We start from the raw sequence: 23052 nt of genomic DNA, 5'->3' as shown, positions 1-23052 counted from the left end.
TTTGAATTAATACAAAATAACGACGTTTAATCAAAAAAAAACTCTCTTCATCAGACCATGAGAACCGCTCCGCCATTCTCGTTTTGATTGCACGTGATGAAAATGTGACACATTTATTTGCGCTAAAGCCCTTTTTTCCGACAAAAAGTGTTTCCAATGTAGTTTTTGCGACATCTGAAGTATCGATATGGAATTTATGCGCTAAAGTTAAACGGAAAAATATTATGTCGACATGTACAACATTTTATCGATAATTAGCATTTCCATCAGCTATATCGGTAAAAAAATTTGAAGTGCTAAATATTTTTTCGCAAAAACTCCTTGGATGGAAACCTGGCTAGTGACAACATATCTTTAGATTATGGGGAAACTGGAATGTCAGAAGGAGGCTCAGGTGAAAAAGAAAAAAAAACATCCTAGCCAGGGAATGGTATTTTCTGCAATACTGTGTAGATAACCTAATATGAAATTATTAAGTATGAGCCATTATAAAATATTATTAAGCTCTTTCCAAATGTTGCACATGTAACTTGTTCAGGTTTTCTCAAGACACATTCTGTTCTTTCATTCACTGTGACACCATATCACAAATAAATGCACAAATAATGCTTCAAGGTTAATTTCATCAAAATTATAACATTGTCAGTCTTGCTTAATCCAGTTGAGGGTTGCTTTGGGTCACAGCCTATCCTTGGAACGTTGGATACAAGGAAGGCAATGACCATGATCAGGATGTCAGTCAATCATAGGACCCAATCACACACATACCCACACTCACACTGTCACAGGAACAATTTGGAATTGCCAATAAAACTAACACCTCTTTAGGGATATGGAAGGAAAAACTGGAGTACTCAAAGGAAAAACTACATTAGCACAAGGAGGATGTGTAGACTCCACAAGAATAACAACCACGTTCAGAATTCAAATATATTTTTCAAACAATGCCAATAATAATTAGTAATACTGTAAAGTAAAAGTATAACTGAAGTAATCTGCACATCTATCTAGTTTTCTAACAATTGTATTTTGGGGCAACTGTAATACATATATGACTGGCCCAAGTAAAAAAAACTTTAAATGTTTTTGTGAATAAAACCCAAGTAAAAGTTAGGAAAAACTACTTATATTATTCAGTTTCAAGGGTGTCATCTTGAAGATCCCACAGTCAAGCAATACAAACAATATTTCAGTTTCTTGTTTTCATATTCACCATCCCTATGCATATAAAGTAACTTAAAATCAATAGGCAAGTAGAATAATGTGTTTGATTTTTGCAATGCTGAATTTTGAGTTAAGTTTGTTTATTTCATGAATCCGCTGTACATGTAACAATAATTATCCAATAAACCTATAAATCTATGTACTTATAGATACATTTATTTACAGTATTTACATAGTGTGACTGGTTGTGCTCTATTCATAAAATTTTCAAATGACTAAATCTTAGCCATTTATTATGTATTTCAATCTGCACACTACCATACTCTTTAAATGGGTTCTTAATATAAACACATAAAACAGCTAAACTTAGCAGGATATTAATAATATGACTGTCAAATATGGTCAGATACTAATGTAATTCAAAAATATGAGAAATCAGAAAGTGATTACTTTTTGTCTTCATCATGCCCCAGTTACAGAGAAGCAACACATGCCAAACGACATTGCAGAACCCAACAAAAAAAACCTTTCTTTTTCTTTAGTGATGACTGCATTCAAATCATTCCATACCATGCTGCTTCTATACCTCTAGTCTATAATCCTATTGTTGCACATAGTGTTAATACAAACAAAAACATAAAAATACAGACATTACAGTGTGCTAAATGTAGAATGCATATGCTTCATTGGTTATTAAAAGTACTTTTCTGTTTTAGAAAAACACACAATTAACTCCTCTGACGATGAGTGATCATCTTTTATTGTTAAAATATTTTGTGCTTTTCACAGTGTAAAATTCCAATGAAATTCTAGGACTGGCAAGATACATGATGTTCTGTACAAAAAGCATGCAAAGGGATAACTAAAAAGTTCTGTTCATTTCCTTTTTGCGAATAATGGTGGCTGTACACAGTATTGTTACAGTAGAGTATTCTTACAGTAGCTGGAAAATACCAAGCGATCAATTAAAAACAAAACACTGCTTTATAGACTTGAATATTCTGCTGTATTTTACATAAGAGTCTTTAGAAGGGTTTATACAGTTGTCGAACTGTTACTAGAAAACAAAACTTACTACTGGAAACAATAAAAAAAAAAGCATCTATACTGCTTATTTATTCTTCTAGTTATCTCTTTAAATGGCTGCTCATTTGAGAAACTGAATAATTTTAAAATTTTGTATTGCTACTGATCATAGGCTTTGGTTGCAGATGACACTTTTATATTTTTAAGTCAGCTCACTTTTGTTCGATATTATTAACAGTTGAATTCTTGCACAGCTGTAAATAACTGCATAGATTAAGCAAAAAAGCAGCATTTTTGCAGACTGGAATGGTACATTTACAATAGATACTGTAGCTTAACCCTAAAATATTCTAATTACTGTATATAGTACCTTATGATAGGTTAATTGGCAATTTTTAAAGTTAAAAATATGCTGTTATTTATATGTAAATACAGAATGTACAGCTACAGCTGGAGCAGCACACAATGAAATGGTTTTTGAAAGCTGACAAAAAATATTTTCCATCTTTAATCATTCTAAATACTGATACCAAAATATATTTTTTATGAAGTAACCATATGCCAAATGTTTAGAATAAAAAAATTATGCTGAATTTTTTTTTACAAGTATGAAATTGATTATAAAGGTACATACAAAGTCATGGACTTTTATGCACACATATCTACTCCAGAGATATGGTATTTCATTTCAGTTTGTGTCTGTGTATCTAACATGCTGAATGCATCAGGATGGAAGTTAAAACCACAAATTCACAGAACATTAACCAAGTCCAACTTGCATGCAGAATCATAGACTATTACAGTCAACAGAACAGTAAGACAAAGTACAAAAGAGTATAAAAAAAAAAAAAAAAAAGAATTTAAATATTTCAGTTTTATTAGCTACTGTTGACGCTATAAGTGATCAAGTATTACACGAATGGGGTTATAATGCATTTAACAAATTGGGTTATAAAGCATCTGAAGTTGAAATACTCTTTTTCATCCTGTGGTGTGATCATTGCCTTGAAACAATCACCTCGTAGCTTGTCAGATAAAAAGTTAAAATAGCTTGTAAGAAAATAAACAGAAAATCAACTTTTAATAAAACAATACATTTGGCAATTAAAAGGTAATGCTATTTTTCAAATTGTATAATTGAGAAACAGGTCTTTTTTTGATATGAAGAATTTTGAGTGAAAGCCACACAAAATTCCGAAAATTATTGAATGTATCTGAGCAGCACTGGACACAAGGTTGGAAACAACCCCTAATGGGATGTCAGTCCAAAGTAGTATAAGTGCATTTATCTTATTTTTAATCAAATTGTATTCATAAACATTAAAATAAGCAAAGAGCAATGATTAATATATCATCCACAAAAGTCTCTGGTAAACTCTAAGGAAAAGTAGAAACAATAAACTAATTGAGGAAAATAGTTTAGAATAGGAAAGCAGAATCTAGATTAATATATACAGACATACAAATATAATGTTGTGGGCTGTTTATTAAGCAAGCAGGTTGCTAGGCATGAAAAGGTGGCATAGGACATATACAGGTAAGCAAAGAAAAACTCAGTGGCAGTAGAGATGAAAATTGACATGATGTTTTGGGAAGATAGCCACCACTGTTAGTAATAAGCAAAGATGGTGTACTAGGTTTCCCTTGCCATTTCAGAAACCTAGTGCACTTTCAGTATTTTATTCTGTACCATTATTTCATGCCTCATGATCCCCTGCCCACCAGGAAACCTATGACAGTTACATTCTTTTTACATCGTTGGTCAATTACGGACAATTTAATGTAAAATAAATAATAATTAACACATACTTAAAAAATACACAGATCACCTAGAAGCACCAAACATCATGTTGAATATGTTGTGAGTTAAGTTATTAGTTTAAGCGAGCTTTAACAGTTTATCAGTCTCACTAAAATATTTGTAGGCATAATTAATGGGAAAGCTGTATCTACTGTAAGTGAAAACTGACAACCAGTTTACAAAAAATGTTATTCTGCATAAATTAGTGTCATAAACAAAATAAAGATGTTTAATCATTTTGTGAAACTAAGTATAATTACCACTCTCTCAGTAGGTAAATATAAAACAAGTATATGTAGTAAAATGAGCAGTACTTCTAATTTAATGTAAACAGCCACCAAAATCACAAAAAAGTTTCAGAAAGTGCTAGTAGAACTAAGTAATTTACCTGAATATTCTTCTTGAGCTCTGCCTAATTTTAGAACTGAAATTTTTCAACAAATGAGCAAATGCAATCTTGAGAGAAGCCATATATTATACAGTTGCAGACACACACATTCAGTTCAATAGCCATCTTATTAGAGGTCTGTGTGCAGTATCTTTTAATGGGACTGAGGGGAAAAAAAACACACCCCCATTCCCCAAAATTGAATCACAATGACAATATGTTATTGGATCCTTACATCCACATATTATAATGTAAGGTACTTAAAATCAAAATGAAAAGGAAAGGAAGTCAATGAACTTAAGGATATATTCTGAGGCTGATTTCATTCATGTCTTCACTAACAAACATAGGACAATACAAAAAAAGCACAAATTTTAAAATTATACTTCCCTTGAATGTTTGCATTTAGGAACCTGTAACACTATAAACAACAAGAACAGAAAAAACTTTTTTGCATGTTAATTTGGGAAAAATAAACAAAAATGTCAGCATAAGGTGTGAGAGTATTAGCAGTTTTATGTAGGTCTCATTTACTTGCAAGAGAAATAGTACACCCAAGCAGCCAAGACTAGGAAATTCCAGTTTTCAACCTAAGGGATAACCAAGTTTCCTATTTTTATTTATATCAACATTTTTATGTCATGATTTTTATTGGTTTACAAATTATATTGCGTAAGTTACAAATCAGTCAAACATATATTGCTACATTTTATTTGAATCAAATCCAACATTCCTTCAACTACCATTATATCGACTTTCTTAATTAATTTATTGCTATTAATACAATTTCTTGATTAATGAAATGTTACTCATCTTCTATTATGGTATAGAGTCAATGTCATAAAGAAAATGACATAATCCTGGCTGCAGAGGAGGAGGAGGAGGTTAGAAGCATGCACTGATAAAGTGCATTGCTGCACCCACCACATGATAAACCAGCTCAGGATCCCAGATTATGGCCCGAGTGCAGCCATGCAATGGATGACACCTCAGCACCACACTAGCTCAGATGGAATGGAACAGTGTGAGGTTTTTTATGGAGGCTGGAGTGCCAATTCTGCCACTGACCCCCAGGTTTTTTCTCTGCAGGTTGGAGGGCCTACATGCAGGGCTGGATGCAGATTAACGTCATACTCAGGACGGAGCAATTGCAGGTTAAGGGCCTTGCAGTAAGAATGTGTAAATTCCAAATAAACAGACAATAGGCCAGAAATCATCCCTTGTCATTGGACATGTCAGACAGCGGACCTATGTACTCTGACACAATGTTGCTGTGTCCAGCTTCCGTTTCTAGAACCCTAATAAAGTGGCTAGTGAAAGAGTACAAACTGGTACACATATATTTCATATTTACAAATATACACAAACACACAAAATGCATACCAATTCTATCAGGCTACTGATGAAAGTGAAATGAAACAAGGGATAAGAAGGAAATGGAATTCTAGTGTTAAAAAGCAAAAAAAAAAACAAAAAACAAAAAATATTAAAATGGGAATTATTTTAACTAGTAGTGGAGGGTAAGATTAAGTCATGACGTAACAGAGGTTTGTTGTACCTCTGCGAGGTCTGAAAAGAGTGCTTGGCTTGTGCTCTGCCTTAGTATATCCCAGTAGCTTCTGGGGGCAAACTCCTGAATGTCACTTTTAAGAACCTGCAGAAGTTTTAAGAAGCAAAGCCATTAAGTTTTTAGCTTCAGTTGCATGACATCTTAATATCCTGACAAGAAAAATTTTCACAAAATTTTTAATAAGAAAAAACACTGCATGTTGCATTAAAACAACCACATGGATGTCTATTTACATAAAACAGACATTTAATTTCAGATTATTTTTTAAATTTTATTTTCTTAATAATGATCATTGAAAACCAAAGATTACTGTATACACTGAACCTGCTAAAAGCAAATAAAGGATAGTTGATGAACATCCCTTGTGTACAGGAACTGCACAAACAAAAAATGTATTCTAGGGTGACAACTAATACTAATTCATGATGGATCAGTAATATGAATCAGATTTAGGTGTTACTTACCTGATCAAAAATTCTAATGACATCAGTACAAGACAAATATATTTTTTATTCATCCATTCATTAATTTTCAGATCCTGAGTATCCAGTACAAAGTCACAGGGAGTTGGAGCCTACCATAGCAGCACTGGTTGTGATAAGAGTTAATTTTAGTGTAAACTGACACACATACTCTCACTCAGAATGGGATCATTTTGACTTCACCTTCAAATAAATGTACTGGATTGAGGGTAGTTAGGGCCTAGGTGTGGCACAGTTAATGCTGTATAAAAAATGTTTTGACAGTAAAATTACCCTTACTATCGTAATATTTTTAATTGCAATATGGGTGGACCAGTATAAAGTGATTGTGTATCTGGGAAGAATTAAGTGTGCGTTTAGTTTCTTTTGACTTAGTGTTCCCAAGTTACAATAATTTTTTGGTTTTCTTTTGTTGTATTATTTAGGTTTACTCAAATAAGCTGCCAAAATGAGGTTACTGTGCAGGTATTCTGGGCCAATTTTCACAATAAAAGTGAAAATCTCAGAATTACTAGAGAACCTTAGAATAGAACCTGTGTTTCTATACATTGAGAGGAGAACGTTAAGGTAATCTTGGCATTCATTTAGGATGCCCCATGGTCACTTCCCACAGAAGATGTACAAGGCATTGTCCTCTGGAAGAGGATCCAGTACATGCTACAAAGATAATCTCTCTCACCTATTATGGAAGCATCTGGGATTTCTCAAGGAAATGCTGAAAGAATCTGTTGAGAATAGCGTGGCATGGTCTGCTCATCTCAGCTTATATTGATTCTATGGCCCACATCAGGATAAGATAAGAAAACTATTAAAATCCTACACAATGGTATTAATATGAATTTATGGATACTGATTAAAAGTCCATGAACTGCAAAAAAAATTAATCTGATTGAGAAAGTGCAAACATTGTATAACCCATTTATTCTATAACAGGGTTGTGGGGTAACGAAGAATGTGGTGACAGAGTTAGATGCAAAGTAGAAGCCAACCCTGGATAAGATGTCAGAGTGCTACATTTTGCTTAGCGGAATCTGCAAACAATGAAGAAACTTGCAGACTTCAGATGAATAGTGACTGCGAATCAAACTGAGATCCCAAGCTCAGATGCAACAATACTTGTCATTGTGCCAGACAAAAGCCAAATAAATACTGCATAGATTAAGATATGGAAGACAAAAGAAACCTGAGAATTTTAATGACTTTATATTCATATTTTTTTCGTTTCAAGTGCTAAGCCTGCAGGGAAAATTGAAAATTGACACACCTAAAAAAACACATCTTTTTAAGTGCGCTATAATGTTCATAAGAGCAAGATTTATAGTTTCACTGCAAAGCTAATTAAGACAAAATTCTTTATTGCAGAGTGAAATTTCTATCTAATATCATAAAAAGGGCTTAGAATTATTATTGTATTATAGGGAAATTCCCGGCACAGTTCAAGACAATCCTTATTCAAAGCACAAAATGGTTTTGCTAATGTTATGCTTGCATTATTCATGATGTGTATGAAACAGAAGTAAAAAGAAAAACTGAAAAGATTGTTACTCATTAGTAACACTAACACAGTAAAACAGTAGATTGTTATGTAATCATCTGCCTAGTTTATTTCAAAATTGATAAGGAGGACTAAAACTGTGTAATTTCCTGTTAGAATGAAAATAAATTCTTTTGCACAGATGTTTAAGGGCTAAAACATATTATTTTAACATAGAACATGCCACTTCAAACACACTTAAAATAGCAGCAGATTTCTTGGTACAGACATTCGTACCCTACTGAACATCATTAGAAGCCATATTTTACATTATGTTAACTACATGTATGCATGCAATTTAATAAAAGAACAGGTATAATTTAACAGGAGACTGTCCTCACAGGTGGCGCAGTGGTAGTGCTGCTGCTTTGCAGTAAGGAAACTGTGGAAGATTGTGGGTTCGCTTCCTGGTTCCTCCCTGTGTGGATAGCGCTTTGAGTACTGAGAAAAGCGCTATATAAATGTAATGAATTATTATTATTATGAATATATTAAAAGATATCGCTGGGTGGAGCTTCATATGTTTAAATATCTAGCTTTTTAAAAATTTTATACTCCATAAGGGTCTGCGTGTTACCAATTCAGACTGCTTAATGGTCTGTGAGTTACTGATTTATAAACAGAAGAAACAAGCATATGCCCATTAGAAGAGTAAAAGTAGGGCTTTAACTTTAGATATTATTGTTAAAAAAAAGCAAAGTCTTACTACAGAGCCAGAAATGTGTTAAGAGTCTGGCTCAAACTGGATGTGGAATACAAATACATGTTTTGTTGGCTTTTTATGTAATATGATCTACCTTATTCCTTCATTTATAAAACTATCAACTTTATGTGTTTCCCTTTTTCTTTCTTCATTTGTCCATGTAGTGAAAAGTCAAGCAAAATGACACCTTTTATTGGCTAACGAAAAAGATTACAATATGCAAGTTTTCGAGGCAGCTCAGGCACCTTGTTTGATTACTAGTACTTCATTTTTCCATAAAATTGCTTACAGCTGATAGAAGAATTTAAGTATGCTGCAAGATTCTGCCAAACCCATGAAAATGTCTTTATAGGTGACTAAACCTGTCTGTCTTACAGGTTTGGCTGAACCTTGAAAATACTGCATAGTATGTTAAAGCTTTCCTTATAGTAGAGGTCAACTGTTTGTTGTTGGGAGACTGGATGTCACCACAATGTGAACCTGTGCTATGTCTGGGCTGTAGCATGGAACGAATGCCTATATTGTATATGAAATTGGTACTTTACACCAAGAATGGCCCATACTGCAGCCATTACATGGAGTAGGCGTGTTTAACAAGTGGTAAATCATTAACAGTGAATATGTCACTGTAACTTGTGCTTAAATTGCTTTACACATATTTTAGTATATTTATTCTCTAAAATGTTTAGGACTATATGTATATATCTTCCACTTAATTACATAATAAAGGTATTTTATATTTATGTAACTTGATGTTAAGATTCCATATGAAACAAAAAGCATGAGTTAATATGCAACTGATGAACAGGAGTAAACAAGATATAAGATTAGTTATAAGATATGGTCTGCCAGCCTGACTGCTCCAAAAATGAGCTAAAGGGTAGAACAAGATGTAAACTGCAAAGAGACAGAAGTTATAAGTTTATGACATATTAATAGATGCAGATGTTTCACTGGGCAAATATTTTAAAACAAAGACCTGGACTGTTATAAAACAGCAACTCTCTGGTGCAATGCTCATCACTTAAAAGTAGCTCATTGATGCTTGGATACTGAAGTCAAAGTTGTCTAATATTATGTCTAATTGTGTGTGACTTTCTACTAAATATATCAGTTATGTTCTGTTCTAGACAGGTGTACCACCAATAGGCAGATATTTTGTCCTATGTACCATCTCCATATGTGTATCATGAGCTGATATTTTAGTTTGCTTGGCGGGCACATTACCACATTTTAAAGATCTGGCCTTTCACTATAATAACTCTTTTCAAATATGATTTTACATAGGTAAATTGATTGGATCACTGCTTCCCAGGTTCCCCTTACATAAATTGTTAGTATGTGTAGGTCCACGCATTGTAGATGTACATTTAATTTAATTATTATAGTTGGTTCATAATTATGAGTAATGGCTATTTTTTTTTGTTTAAGCTGGGACATGTTTAACCATCACTTTACATCTAATGCTACCACTTGCAAGATATCTATTTTTTGTTCCAGTGGCAGAAGAGATTCTACAGTCCTTGTTGACATTTCTAGAGAAGTAAAATGTACAAACTTACAATTTCCACTTGTAGCATAGAAGCATTCTTATATTCAGGGCTCTTACTTTTCAGTAATTTACATGAATGTGATAATGAGGAGACTGAAGCATCTAGAAGATGCAAATTGGGATTTCTCACATTCTTTAGTCTACTCAATATCTAATTAACGTGTAGATGTGCTGAAACCTTGTCAGTCTAAAACTATATACAGAATTTAAATTGTGCTGAAACTCAAACTGAGAAGCAAAGGACACACAAGTCTTTTTTAACATAAGGCCATTTACAAAGCATGCTCCTTTTTTAACAGAACCAATTTTCTTTTATAAACAGCTCCTAAACCTACTTTTAAAATATGCATTTTATCTCTAAGGCTGTGAACAAAACAATTTGATTTAAATATCAAAGGTCTGATATTGCTTTCAGTTTTCTTAATTTTATTCAATGACACAAAGTATCTGAAAAGTATATTTTTTTTCCTCATTTGCACAGCTTCAATGGAGCACATTTAAAAAAGCTGTTTCACATAATTCACTACACTTCTCTACATGGTACACTGCAGTTTTAAATACTACCTGCAATGTGCGTAAAAGTGGAGTAGGATAGGGGTTGATATGTAATTGAAATGTGGTTTTCGTTTTCCATATTTTTTATACATGCTTGTTAGATGATCTTGGTCCACTGCTGTTGGGATAGGCAGCAGCATTGTGTCCCTAACCTGGATTAGTGAGGCTAGAGGAATAAATGGATTCAGCCTCCTTTAAACTGAAAACTCTGGATAGGGTTTGAACTTCAATACAAGTATAACTGTTGATCACACAATGAAAATATCTGACAGGTGGTTAAGGGTGGTGCTGAAAGACCACTACTGGTGAATGAAGCCATAGCTGCTTTTTGAGCTAAAGCAGTATTTTCTGATAGTATGACAAGATGTTTTGAGCCTGGCATGACTTTAAGAGATGAGCAAGGCATTTCCTTATGACATAAGAAAGAAACGTCTCAGAGATGGTTCAGTCAGCTGAAAGAGCTTTTTTGGAACAAACAAAATGGTATGCGGGAAGCATATACTGTATCTTGAAAGATGAGACCATAGAAAGAGGAAATAAAGCTATACAACACCAGACAGCAAAAGATGTATGGTCATGCTTCACATCTATCGTCAGTGTTTTGACAGACAGAAGTTCAACTTTAGGAAAGGTCAAGTCAAGCGGATATTTTTTATTTATACATACAAGACAAATTGATTTACTAAATGTGTTTTATATTTTTAACAACAAAGCAGAAAATGTGGTGAGGCCATACAGTCTGATGAAATGCATTCAGCACTGAATTTTTAAAACACAAGGATTCTAGTTCAATCCTTTCTTTTGATTCACTGCTTGATGCTCAGCATGTCACTTAAACTGAAAAAAAAAACCTTTATAAAAACTGTATGTATCCACATCTTCTAAGAAACTTTCGATAAAGGTATCAGCTAACTGTAAAATAATAATAATAAATACATTAGTAAACCAATAGAATAGAACTTTTAAATTCAATAGTATAAGAAATGTATTGATTTTACTATTCTGAATCCTAAAGAAGCACACTGTACCAGGAAAAGAAGTACAATTAACCTTAGTAAAACTAAATTAAAATCAATCTTTGTTTAAACTTATATTAAAATTATATTTTCTTAAATGGTGTAGTTAGTGTTAAAAATCATACATACGCTGGTTACAGGAGCAAATTGATATCCATAAAGTTGCATATTCTTACATTGCAAAAGGAGGATGCAGTGTCAGGATTTCAGAACAGAGCATGCAATAAAGGGAAGAAAGACAACAAAACAGGTTAGAACATGCATAGCCACAGTTAAACTCTTGACAAATCACAGCAAGCAAATTGTCAGAGCAGCCTACTTCTATAAGAACTCATTGCAGATAACAATATTTCGTGTTTAAAAAGCTGTTTTGTTATTTGTAAGCAGTGTGATGAAAAGGTAATAGACTACAGCAGCCAGAATGATCTGTAAAACTATGAAAAATGTTTTGAAAGGTATAACATCATCAAAATGTGCTTGACTCACTTATCACTTAACAATATAACTGCTTTTATCTTTGAGAAGTTGGCAAGAGTCTAAAAACACAGAACTTCTAAACAAGAGATATAATGACATGACACTAGAGACCTGAAGATGAACATAACAAGAAGACAACCATACTGAATATAAAAAAAAAACAAATTAAAATAACATTTTTACTTTTTTTTGTTTTATTACCCATGATAAGATCATTAACATACAAGCATCATTTTCATGCTGAGACTTAATTTTAATAATCTGCCCCTTTAGCTGTAGCATTTTTTGTTTTTTTTTTCCTCAGGAAAGTTAACAACACTATTATCTCTCACTTAAACTGAAATAAATGTTGCTATCCATGCAAGCTCAAGATAGTTGTGTTTCTTTTTCTTTAGTATTATGTGAAGGTTTAGACTCTTAGAAACAGTCCCTGTGTGCTTAAACCAACATTTCCTACATTTAGACATTTCCTACATTTAGAACTATCATTGCTTAATTATTTCAGGTTTAATTATTGTATTATGGAGCCTAAAAATGAAAGTAAAAATGATTAATTCAAACTGATATACAACTTTTTTTAACAAAACATACTCTTACTCTTTTATAGCATTTACTTTATATTCAAATCTTTGTTTGCAATTTGTATAAATGTTATTATAGTTATAGCCACCTATGCTGTGGGATTCAAGCCAAATGAGAGTTAACCTCTTGACTAAATAAAATTTCATTAGTGGCTAGCTGATGAACAGCAAAGTAAGAGATACATTTTGCAGATTATCTTGGTCCAGGAAGAGGTAAAGTAAATAAATATGGCCTTACTATCAACAGAATAGACCAAATGAGGGACTCCAAGATCTAGAAATAAGTACACTAAAAGTTTTGATTACACTGTAGCAAAAGGAAATCAAAAACACCTAGAAAATCTTTAAAAATGTACAAAGACACATTAAATGTAGTTTAATAAGCTTATAAAGAAGTGCAAAGTGTTGCAAATAGGTAAAATGAACATTGATTATAAATACAAGGGGCCTCATGTATAACGGCGTGCGTAGAACTCACACTATAACATGGCGTAAGCACAAAAGCGGGATTGTGCGTACGCACAGAAAAATCCAGATGCAGGAATCTGTGCGCACGCAAACTTTCACGTTCTTCCACTACATAAATCCCGATCAGCGTGAAAAGTAACGCACGTGCACGCGCCTTCTGTCCCGCCCCAACTCCTCCCAGAATTACGCCTCTTTGAATATGCAAATCAATATAAATAGCCTTCTGTGAAAAGACAATGGGAAAAGCAGAGGGGAAAATAAAAGAATTTCAGCGAATACCAAGTGGAGGCAAAGGAAAAACATTCTATTTGTTGGTTTAAACAGTGGTATAATCAACAAAGAAAAGTTGATCGAGTGACTAAGTGACTCGAACTCGAAAGCTCAAGTTCACAATGTCGCACAGTGTCCGAAATAAAAAAGAAATCACATATCAAAGTCGATGTGAAAAGGCAAGTCGTAGCCCACTGTCTGAGTGTCATATGAAAGCTTATTAGGGTACAGATAAAAAAAAATAGGCACACAGTGGGAAAAAAGCATGAAATGTCAACTTTAATCTCGAAATTTCCACTTTAATCACGTAGTTCATTTTGTCATTAATGTAGAACATCATAAACTTCATCTTAAAATCGTTTATTTTACTAGTTTCTCAAGTAGCACGTTAAATGCTTTGTTCTGTATTTGATCTTCTATGTGCTCAATGTGTGTGAATCACTACGTGCTTCCGTTCTTTCTCTTTCTCCGACAGGACACAGAATCCATTGCATTCGTGATATTACAGCTCTCTGAACAATTAAAATACTGAGATGTATACGTGATATCTTTTTCATGATGATAGGAATGAAAGCATGTTATTAAACATGGGAACACTGTGGAGCAGTGATTGTTCATATCTCACGCAAGAGGCTTGCTGCGCCATGTGTGACCTTCGATCGATGAAATAATTTATTACAGAAGTACTGTCTCTTTCAAACGTACTAACCTCCAATTCCTGTCCTTACTTTTCTTTCTCCAAATACCCAATCGCCACACAATCAGCTCTGTAATAGACGTGAAGCCATTTGTAAGCTTAGAACGCCGATTCTTCAAAACTTTTAAGGAACATTGAAATATCTTCATAGTACATGTTTAATTATTCTATCCATCTATCCTTCCAGTGTCGCGTCAGCACCAGCAATAATACAGCGCAAGGCAGGAGCTATCCTTGAACTAGCTAGCGCTGTGGCACCGTGTCCTCACATGTTTAATTATTAACAATACAGATTATTTAAATGAAGTTAAAGTTTTATCTGTATACTATAAGCAACATATTTTGCTGCATTTCATCTTAAAAATGATATTGTCATCATACGCGCTTTATAAAGTGGCGCAGGTTGTGCAATATTATAACTGTAGTGTAAGTTTACAGTGGGGTAATTGTACTTATAAGTACAAACAGTTCTACAAGGAGCACTTGATGGACTGATTGAGTGCGTTTATAGTTCTTGGGATGAAACTGTTTCTGAAACGCGAGGTCGGTACAGGAAAGGCTTTGACGCTTTTTGCCGTGGTTGAGGTAGTGTGTACTTGAAACTGTATACCAATAATTCTCTTTCCGATCAGCTACTGCTGTGATTCCCCACTCAGATACAGTGATACGTATAAATACTCCGAGTGGTGCAGTGAGAGCAATATGGAAAAAGATGATCCGCAGTGGCAACCCTTAACGGGAGCAGCTGAAAGAAGAAGAAGATGCAGTGAGCGTAACAACGCTAAAGCAGTTATGGTATTTGGAATACTATGGCTATTCCCTGGACCATTATATTGCTACAGGTTAATTACAATCAGATGCATTACACTAATGAACAATATGCAGTTAATTTCAGTGTATTTATAAAGCCGCGTCAGGAACGTGGGTCTAAGAAAGAAAGGGTGACCACACAGGAACAGCAGCACTGCTTTGTCGCTGGGTGCCACCAGTCTGCAAAACCGAGCAGAGAAATTGCGTACGCCAAGGTATGAGGTACAGTGGAAATGTGCGTGGCTTTACGGCAAGTTTACGTTTTAAACATCGCGATTTGAGCGTGGAAACGTTCGTATGCAACATTTCTGTGCGTACGCACCGTTTATACATGAGGCCCCAGATGACTAACACTGAAGTAAAGAAAGCAACCACTGAAAATTATTGTGGGCCCTCTCATTGCCCACAAAATGTGTATAATCACTTAAAAGTGTCAAATAAAATGATATACTGAAAAAACATTGCATATAAATTATCAGAGAATTATGCTTAGACACTATAATGTGTTAGTCAATCCACAACTAAAGTATTTAATGCACCTCTTATTACCATGCTGAAAAAAAAAAAAAAACAAAAAAAAACACATACTTCTCAGGTCTAGAAGTTGTGTGGAGAAGAGCAAGGACTAAAGATTTATCCTACTTAGACAGACACACAGTGAGCTGAAAAGGTAAGTGCACCCAATTAATTGTTGCTTTTTTTTTCTGTTTCAACACGTGGGCATATCAAGATTTGATCTTCATTTAAATAGTATCTATAGATAAATATGATATAGCAAACATAATTCCATGTTTATATTGTATAGTCCACTGTATAATTTAAAAAACATAAAGGCACATTTTGCATGTGGAAAAAGTAAGTAGACCCCTACATTTATCATTACCTGAAATACCTAAAACAGGTGCAACAGAACATCATTAGAAAGTTCTTTCAGTCTAGACATGGTGAAAACACACATTTTACCAATAACGAGTAAATTTAACTAAATGTCTGACGTTTAAATAAGGTTCTTCCAAGATCCTCTCTGAGGACATCAGAAAGGTGGTTACAGATGCCTGTGAGTCTGGGAATAGATTTAAAAAGATCTCTAAACAGTTGGAAATCAGCCATTCTCTGTTCTGGAAAATTATCCACGTGTGAAGATTTCAAACAACTGCCAACTTGTCCAAACCAGGCCCCCAGCAATTTTAGTCCAAAAGCAGAAAGAAATATGCTGAAAGACCGTATTTTTCGCTCCATAAGACGCACCTAGGTTTAGAGGAGGTAAACAATAAAAAAAATTTCTGAACCAAATGGTGTACTAATATATTTAATAAAATATAGCAGAATAATATTTCAACCATGTAAAGTCAACAGCGGTATTAAGAACCATCATCACCGTCATTAACAAATGAGGAGAGACTAAGGTTCAAGCACTCTTCTAGTTTTCTGTAAACTCTAACAACTCCTCATCGCTAGTGTCAGAATTTATGAAGTTCAGTTGCTCACAATCACTTTGCAGGAGCATGTACCTATCACGCGGCATAACTTGTCCAAAGCCACCAGGGGACAAAGCATGTCTGGACCAATGCTCCCGTAAGTTATATTGCCAGTCTAGTCCCATCTCTATTTGTAATGCCACAAAGCCCTTCATCTTCTCTTTTGTTGTGGGTTTTCACTTTGAAAAACGAGAATGTGGTGCAAGTGCAGCCCGCGATTCAAAAAATTGCTCTGCATACCTGTTTGTCTTGTCTGACAGTAACTGAAAGGCAGCCTCGGGAAAGAACAGCCTGAAGTAGTCCAGCGACTGGTAATCTGTTGTGTCCAACAGCAAGCCATGCTGTCTTGTCAAGTCCGGTAGCCAGTTTGGCTCCCATGGATCAATGTGTGGGTATTCCTCCCACACGAACCTTGCCGTAAGTGTATCGGCTACGCGAATGTGCTCAGCTGGCAGCCAATCACCTGGGGCGGCATCGGCTAGTGTCCGATCAGCTGATGCCAGTTCCTCACTCTCTTGCTCGATCTCCTGATCACTCTCAACAAAATCAGATTCTGAAAAATCAGAGTACGACTCAGTGATAATGCGCAAAACATTGTCTGCCGAGTATTTTGTTTTCTGCACTCGCTTCGTTCCCTCGTGAGATGTCGATGCCATCTTGCCTTTGTTTACATTTCGTAACACACACACACGTAAGGATTAGATGCCGAGTCAATGAGTCTAATATTCCTCCAAGCAGAGAGGGAATGCCTGTAATGTAACGGTGAGTTTTGTCGCCATTAACAGCTGATTGCCGCCCTCTACCCCTGGATGTCGACTTTTGTCCGGTAATACACATCACGGTCTGTGACAAAATATTTGCTCCATAAGACGCACAGACATTTCCACCCACTTTTGGGGGGAAAAAGTGTGTCTTATGGAGCAAAAAATATGGTATATCACAGGACCTACAGGTAGCCTTTGCCATTGCTGATGGTAAAGTGCTTAAGCTTACCAATAGAGGTAAACAAAGTAGATGAAGACTAAAGTTTGCCCATGAACAACTTGGCAAAGAACATAACATGAGGCAGCAATGTGCCCTGGACAAAGAAGGCAAAAATAGAGTTAACTGTCCACAGTAGCAGACATGTTCAGTGAAAACCAAAGACATTTGATCAGAAGAACCTGAAATCAGCAGTGAAGCATGAAGAAGGCAATGTTACGGTGAGGGGCTGCTTTTCTGAATTAGGGATTGGACAGCTTACTATCAAAGAATTCGCTATGAATTCTTCATTGTACCAAAGGTTGCTTGAGTTTAATGTGAGATTGCCTGTCAAAAGATTGATGCACAACCAAAGGTGGACCTTGCAAGATGGCAATGACCCTAAAAATATTAGTAAATCCACCAAGAATTGGTTGAAAGGATAAAAGAAATGGAGGGTTCAAGTCAAAACCCAGATCTAAATCCATCAATATGTTGTGTTAGGATTTTAAATGGGTTGTGTATGCAAAACACCTATAAAAAAAAAAAAAATCACACAGACATATTAATGAAAGAGTGGGAAAAACTTTTTCCCGGTCGATATCAGAGATTGGTAGGCATAGACAATTATAGGAAACATCTACTTGAGGTTGCGTTTCCCGAAGTGGGCAAAAATCACCTGTTAGAATCAATAGTGTACTTACTTTTTCTATGGATAGAAATAGACTATCTGTTCAATTTTCATTTAAAAATCAAATGTTCATTGTTTTTTTCCAGTACATTCACCTTCATCAAAATATACTGTTTAAATGACGATTGAATCTTGATATGTGCACATATTGTACATTAAAAAAATAATAAAATTCAGTATTTCATTGGATGTACATACTTTTTCAAATGACTGTATCATGAAATATTCAGACTAAAGGGTTATTCTGCTCAGTAGATATACATTCATACAAAAGATTGTGAGAATCTGGTGGATGAAATGGAAAACCTGGTAATTTTTAAAACATATCTGAATGAGGTATTGGAAACAAGTTAGCTATTAGTTAACCAAACAGGTTTGAAGGACTAATTATCTCCTGTCATCTCTCAAACTTCTAATATTTAAATGTCTGACTTTATTACATTAAATGTGACACCAGTATAATGGTTGAAATGCTTCTGTGACTTTACATTAGTTAGAGTCATACTTTTACCCCTTGGGATTCAACAACATTTAATAATAGACTACATGGCACATACTTTTTACATGAAACAATTGGGGAAATTCCTGAAGACTGGAAACATGCACAAGGTGACTAGGCTAGATCTAGTAACTGTAGGCCAGTGCGCTTAATATGTATCATGGGTAAATTAATAGAAGTAGTTATGAAAAAAAGGTCGAACAACACTAATAAGTATAGTACCGGGATTTGAGCAAACATAGGAAATTGCATTTAACTAATATGTTAAAATACTAATAGGAAGCAACAAAAGCATTTTAAGTATAGATGGCAGCTTTACTTTAAAGTCAGCTCCTAAAATAGAACGCATAATACACATAGAAGTTCGTTAAAGGTAAATTTTATACAATTTCCTCAGATTCAGAACCACAGATAATGTGGAATAAGTAATGTTGGTTTATGGTAGTATTATGAGGACCTTAAAATTTCTACTTGATGATATTTTTCAGATATTACTGTAAATGAAAAGGGCTTTATGAGCTGAATGGCATCTTCTAGTGAAAATTGTTCATATGTTATGCTCATCAGTGATGGTTTAAATTTTGTGGAGAATTTGGCTGCTTAAACATTGGCATGGCAGCACTGTTGATATATTTGCAGAAAAAGTTAAAAAAAAGGACTTGTAAAGGAAACAGGGAATAGAAACCCAGCAACTCTTGAATATCCTTTTTAGATAAGTCATAAAAAAATCTTGGTAAAGTCTTCTCAGAAAGGCTGGTATGGAATGACTCTTGATAAAAACCTTCACAAATGAAACTGATCATACAGTTAGGTCCATAAACATTTGGACAGAGACAACTTTTTTCTAATTTTGGTTCTGTACATTACCACAATGAATTTTAAATGAAACAACTCAGATGCAGTTGAAGTGCAGACTCAGCTTTAATTCAGTGGGGTGAACAAAACGATTGCATAAAAATGTGAGGCAACTAAAGCATTTTTTTAGCACAATCCCTTCATTTCAGGGGCTCAAAAGTAATTGGACAAATTAAATAACTGGAAATAAAACGTTCATTTCTAGTACTTGGTTGAAAACCCTTTGCTGGCAATGACAGCCTGAAGTCTTGAACTCATGGACATCACCAGATGCTGGGTTTCCTCCTTTTTAATGCTCTGCCAGGCCTTTACTGCAGCGGCTTTCAGTTGCTGTTTGTTTGTAAGCCTTTCTGTCTGAAGTTTAGTCTTTAACAAGTGAAATGCATGCTCAATTGGGTTAAGATCAGGTGACTGACTTGGCCATTCAAGAATTTTCCACTTCTTTACTTTAATAAACTCCTGGGTTGCTTTGGCTGTATGTTTTGGGTCATTGTCCATCTGTATCATGAAACGCCGCCCAATCAATTTGACTGCATTTAGCTGGATTTGAGCAGACAGTATGTCTCTGAACACCTCAAAATTCATTCGGCTGCTTCTGTCCTGTGTCACATCATCAATAAACACTAGTGTCCCAGTGCCACTGGCAGCCATGCACGCCCAAGCCATCACACTGCCTCCACCGTGTTTTACAAATGATGTGGTATGCTTTGGATAATGAGCTGTTCCACGCCTTCTCCATACTTTTTTCTTGCCATCATTCTGGTAGAGGTTGATCTTGGTTTGATCTGTCCAAAGAATGTTTTTCCAGAACTGTGCTGGCTCTTTTAGATGTTCTTTAGCAAAGTCCAATCTAGCCTTTCTATTCTTGAGGCTTAAGAGTGGCTTGCACCTTGCAGTGCACCCTCTGTATTTACTTTCATGTAGTCTTCTCTTTATGGTAGACTTGGATATCGATACGCCTACCCCCTGGAGAGTGTTGTTCACTTGGTTGACTGTTGTGAAGGGGTTTCACTTCACCATGGAAATGATTCTGCGATCATCCACCACTGTTGTCTTCCGTGGACGTCCAGGTCTTTTTGCGCTGCTGAGTTCACCAGTGCTTGCTTTCTTTCTCAGGATGTACCAAACTATAGATTTTGCCACTCATAATATTGTAGCAATTTCTCAGATGGGTTTTTTTCTGTTTTCGCAGCTTAAGGATGGCTTCTTTCACCTGCACGGAGAGCTCTTTTGACTGCATGTTGTCTGTTCACAGCAAAATCTTCCACATGCAAGCACCACATCTCAAATCAACTCCAGGCCTTTTATCTGCTTAATTGATAATGACATAACGACGGACTTGCCCACACCTGCCAATGAAATAGCCTTTGAGTCAATTGTCCAATTATTTTTGAGCCCCTGAAATGAAGGGATTGTGTTAAAAAAATGCTTTAGTTGCCTCACATTTTTATGCAATCGTTTTGTTCAACCCACTGAATTAAAGCTGAAATCTGCACTTCAACTGCATCTGAGTTGTTTCATTTAAAATTCATTGTGGTAATGTACAGAACCAAAATTAGAAAAAAGTTGTCTCTGTCCAAATGTTTATGGACCTAACTGTATATATCTGAGTGTATATGTAATATGTAAGTACTACAGATACATGCTGTAAGAATAGGTTTCTGGTCAACCAGAAATCAATAAACAATCTACCTAACTAATTATGAAAAAGCCAATTATATAAATCTTAACCGCAGCCTTTAAATAGGTAAACTGAAGATATTGTTCAGTTTCTTGAAGAAAAGTATCAAGGTTTCCTCACACTATATTTGGCAAGAGTTCTACTTGTTATGTGACCTAAATTCTCCAGTACAAGATTCGTGTGGAGGCAGTAAAATAATGAAGAAATGACAAAAAAAAAAACAGTTTGTGTCAAGAAAAAGGTAATCTAAACCCAATGTTGAGAATAAAAAAATGAAAGAAAGGAGCAAGTTGATCCAAGGCAAACGCTAGGTGAGTAGGAGGGAGCCTCTTAATAAAACAGAAGAAAGCAAAAGACCAACAGATGACATAGAAAAAGATACACTTGTAATAGTAAGGTAGTTCTTATGATGCATCCAGCCTATTGGGCTTTGGTATGTATGATGTAAGTAAACATATATTCTGCCTAACCTCCTCTTTTAAGATAAAACAGGATTAGCACTGAGCTCAAAGACAGAATCTATGGGGTATATTTTAAGTGGCTACTCCAATGTTTGATCAACCCTTCTGAATACTTATTAATGCAGATATTTCTCAATAACAAAGAGAATGGGCAAAACCTTAGAACAATTAATTAAATTAAAACAGATTTTGAATTGTAACTCAATAGTATTATGAACAGAATTTAATAAAGATATACAGTTAGGTCCATAAATATTTGGACAGAGACAACTTTTTTCTAATTTTGGTTCTGTACATTACCACAATGAATTTTAAATGAAACAACTCAGATGCAGTTGAAGTGCAGACTTTCAGCTTTAATTCAGTGGGGTGAACAAAACGATTGCATAAAAATGTGAGGCAACTAAAGCATTTTTTAACACAATCCCTTCATTTCAGGGGCTCAAAAGTAATTGGACAATTGACTCAAAGGCTATTTCATGGGCAGGTATGGGCAAGTCCGTCATTATGTCATTATCAATTAAGCAGATAAAAGGCCTGGAGTTGATTTGAGGTGTGGTGCTTGCATGTGGAAGATTTTGCTGTGAACAGACAACATGTGGTCAAAGGAGCTCTCCATGCAGGTGAAAGAAGCCATCCTTAAGCTGTGAAAACAGAAAAAACCCATCTGAGAAATTGCTACAATATTATTAGTGGCAAAATCTACAGTTTGGTACATCCTGAGAAAGAAAGCAAGCACTGGTGAACTCAGCAACGCAAAAAAGACCTGGACGTCCACGGAAGACAACAGTGGTGGATGATCGCACAATCATTTCCATGGTGAAGAGAAACCCCTTCACGACAGCCAATCAAGTTAACAACAATCTCCAGGGGGTAGGTGTATCGATATCCAAGTCTACCAAAAAGAGAAGACTGCATGAAAGTAAATACAGAGGGTGCACTGCAAGGTGCAAGCCACTCATAAGCCTCAAGAATAGAAAGGCTAGATTGGACTTTGCTAAAGAACATCTAAAAAAGCCAGCACGGTTCTGGAAAAACATTCTTTGGACAGATGAAACCAAGATCAATCTCTATCAGAATGATGGCAAGAAAAAAGTATGGAGAAGGCATGGAACAGCTCACTATCCAAAGCATACCACATCATCTGTAAAACGCGGTGGAGGCAGTGAGATGGCTTGGGCGTGCATGGCTGCCAGTAGCACTGGGACACTAGTGTTTATTGATGATGTGACACAGGACAGAAGCAGCCGAACGAATTCAGACGTGTTCAGAGACATACTGTCTGCTCAAATCCAGCTAAATGCAGTCAAACTGATTGGGCGGCGTTTCATGA

At 35.2% G+C, this 23052-nt stretch overlaps 1 protein-coding gene across 8 annotated transcripts in view; it reads right to left on the bottom strand.

The window, feature by feature from the left end:
- Positions 1 to 23052, bottom strand: part of LOC114651939 (calcium uptake protein 3, mitochondrial-like) — a 174207-nt gene that overhangs the window by 32132 nt on the left and 119023 nt on the right. For 2 of the 8 annotated variants that reach the window (XM_051928644.1, XM_051928646.1), the window contains exons 8-10: positions 11921 to 11962; positions 5938 to 6033; positions 1751 to 1765 (exon numbers count right to left, since the gene is read on the bottom strand). The exons of 1 other annotated variant lie outside the window; for it this stretch is intronic. In XM_051928644.1, coding sequence (XP_051784604.1) covers positions 1751 to 1765; positions 5938 to 6033; positions 11921 to 11962 — 153 coding nt within the window. The remainder of the gene's footprint in view (positions 1 to 1750; positions 1766 to 5937; positions 6034 to 11920; positions 11963 to 23052) is intronic. 5 more of the 8 variants (XM_051928645.1, XM_028802040.2, XM_051928647.1 and 2 more) reach the window with 4 other exon arrangements.

This window comes from Erpetoichthys calabaricus, chromosome 5 (assembly GCF_900747795.2).
Source record: "Erpetoichthys calabaricus chromosome 5, fErpCal1.3, whole genome shotgun sequence".
NCBI classification, from domain to species: Eukaryota; Metazoa; Chordata; class Cladistia; order Polypteriformes; family Polypteridae; genus Erpetoichthys; species Erpetoichthys calabaricus.
Note: the sequence above shows the minus strand (reverse complement) of the source record. Positions and strands in the feature narration are given on the sequence as shown.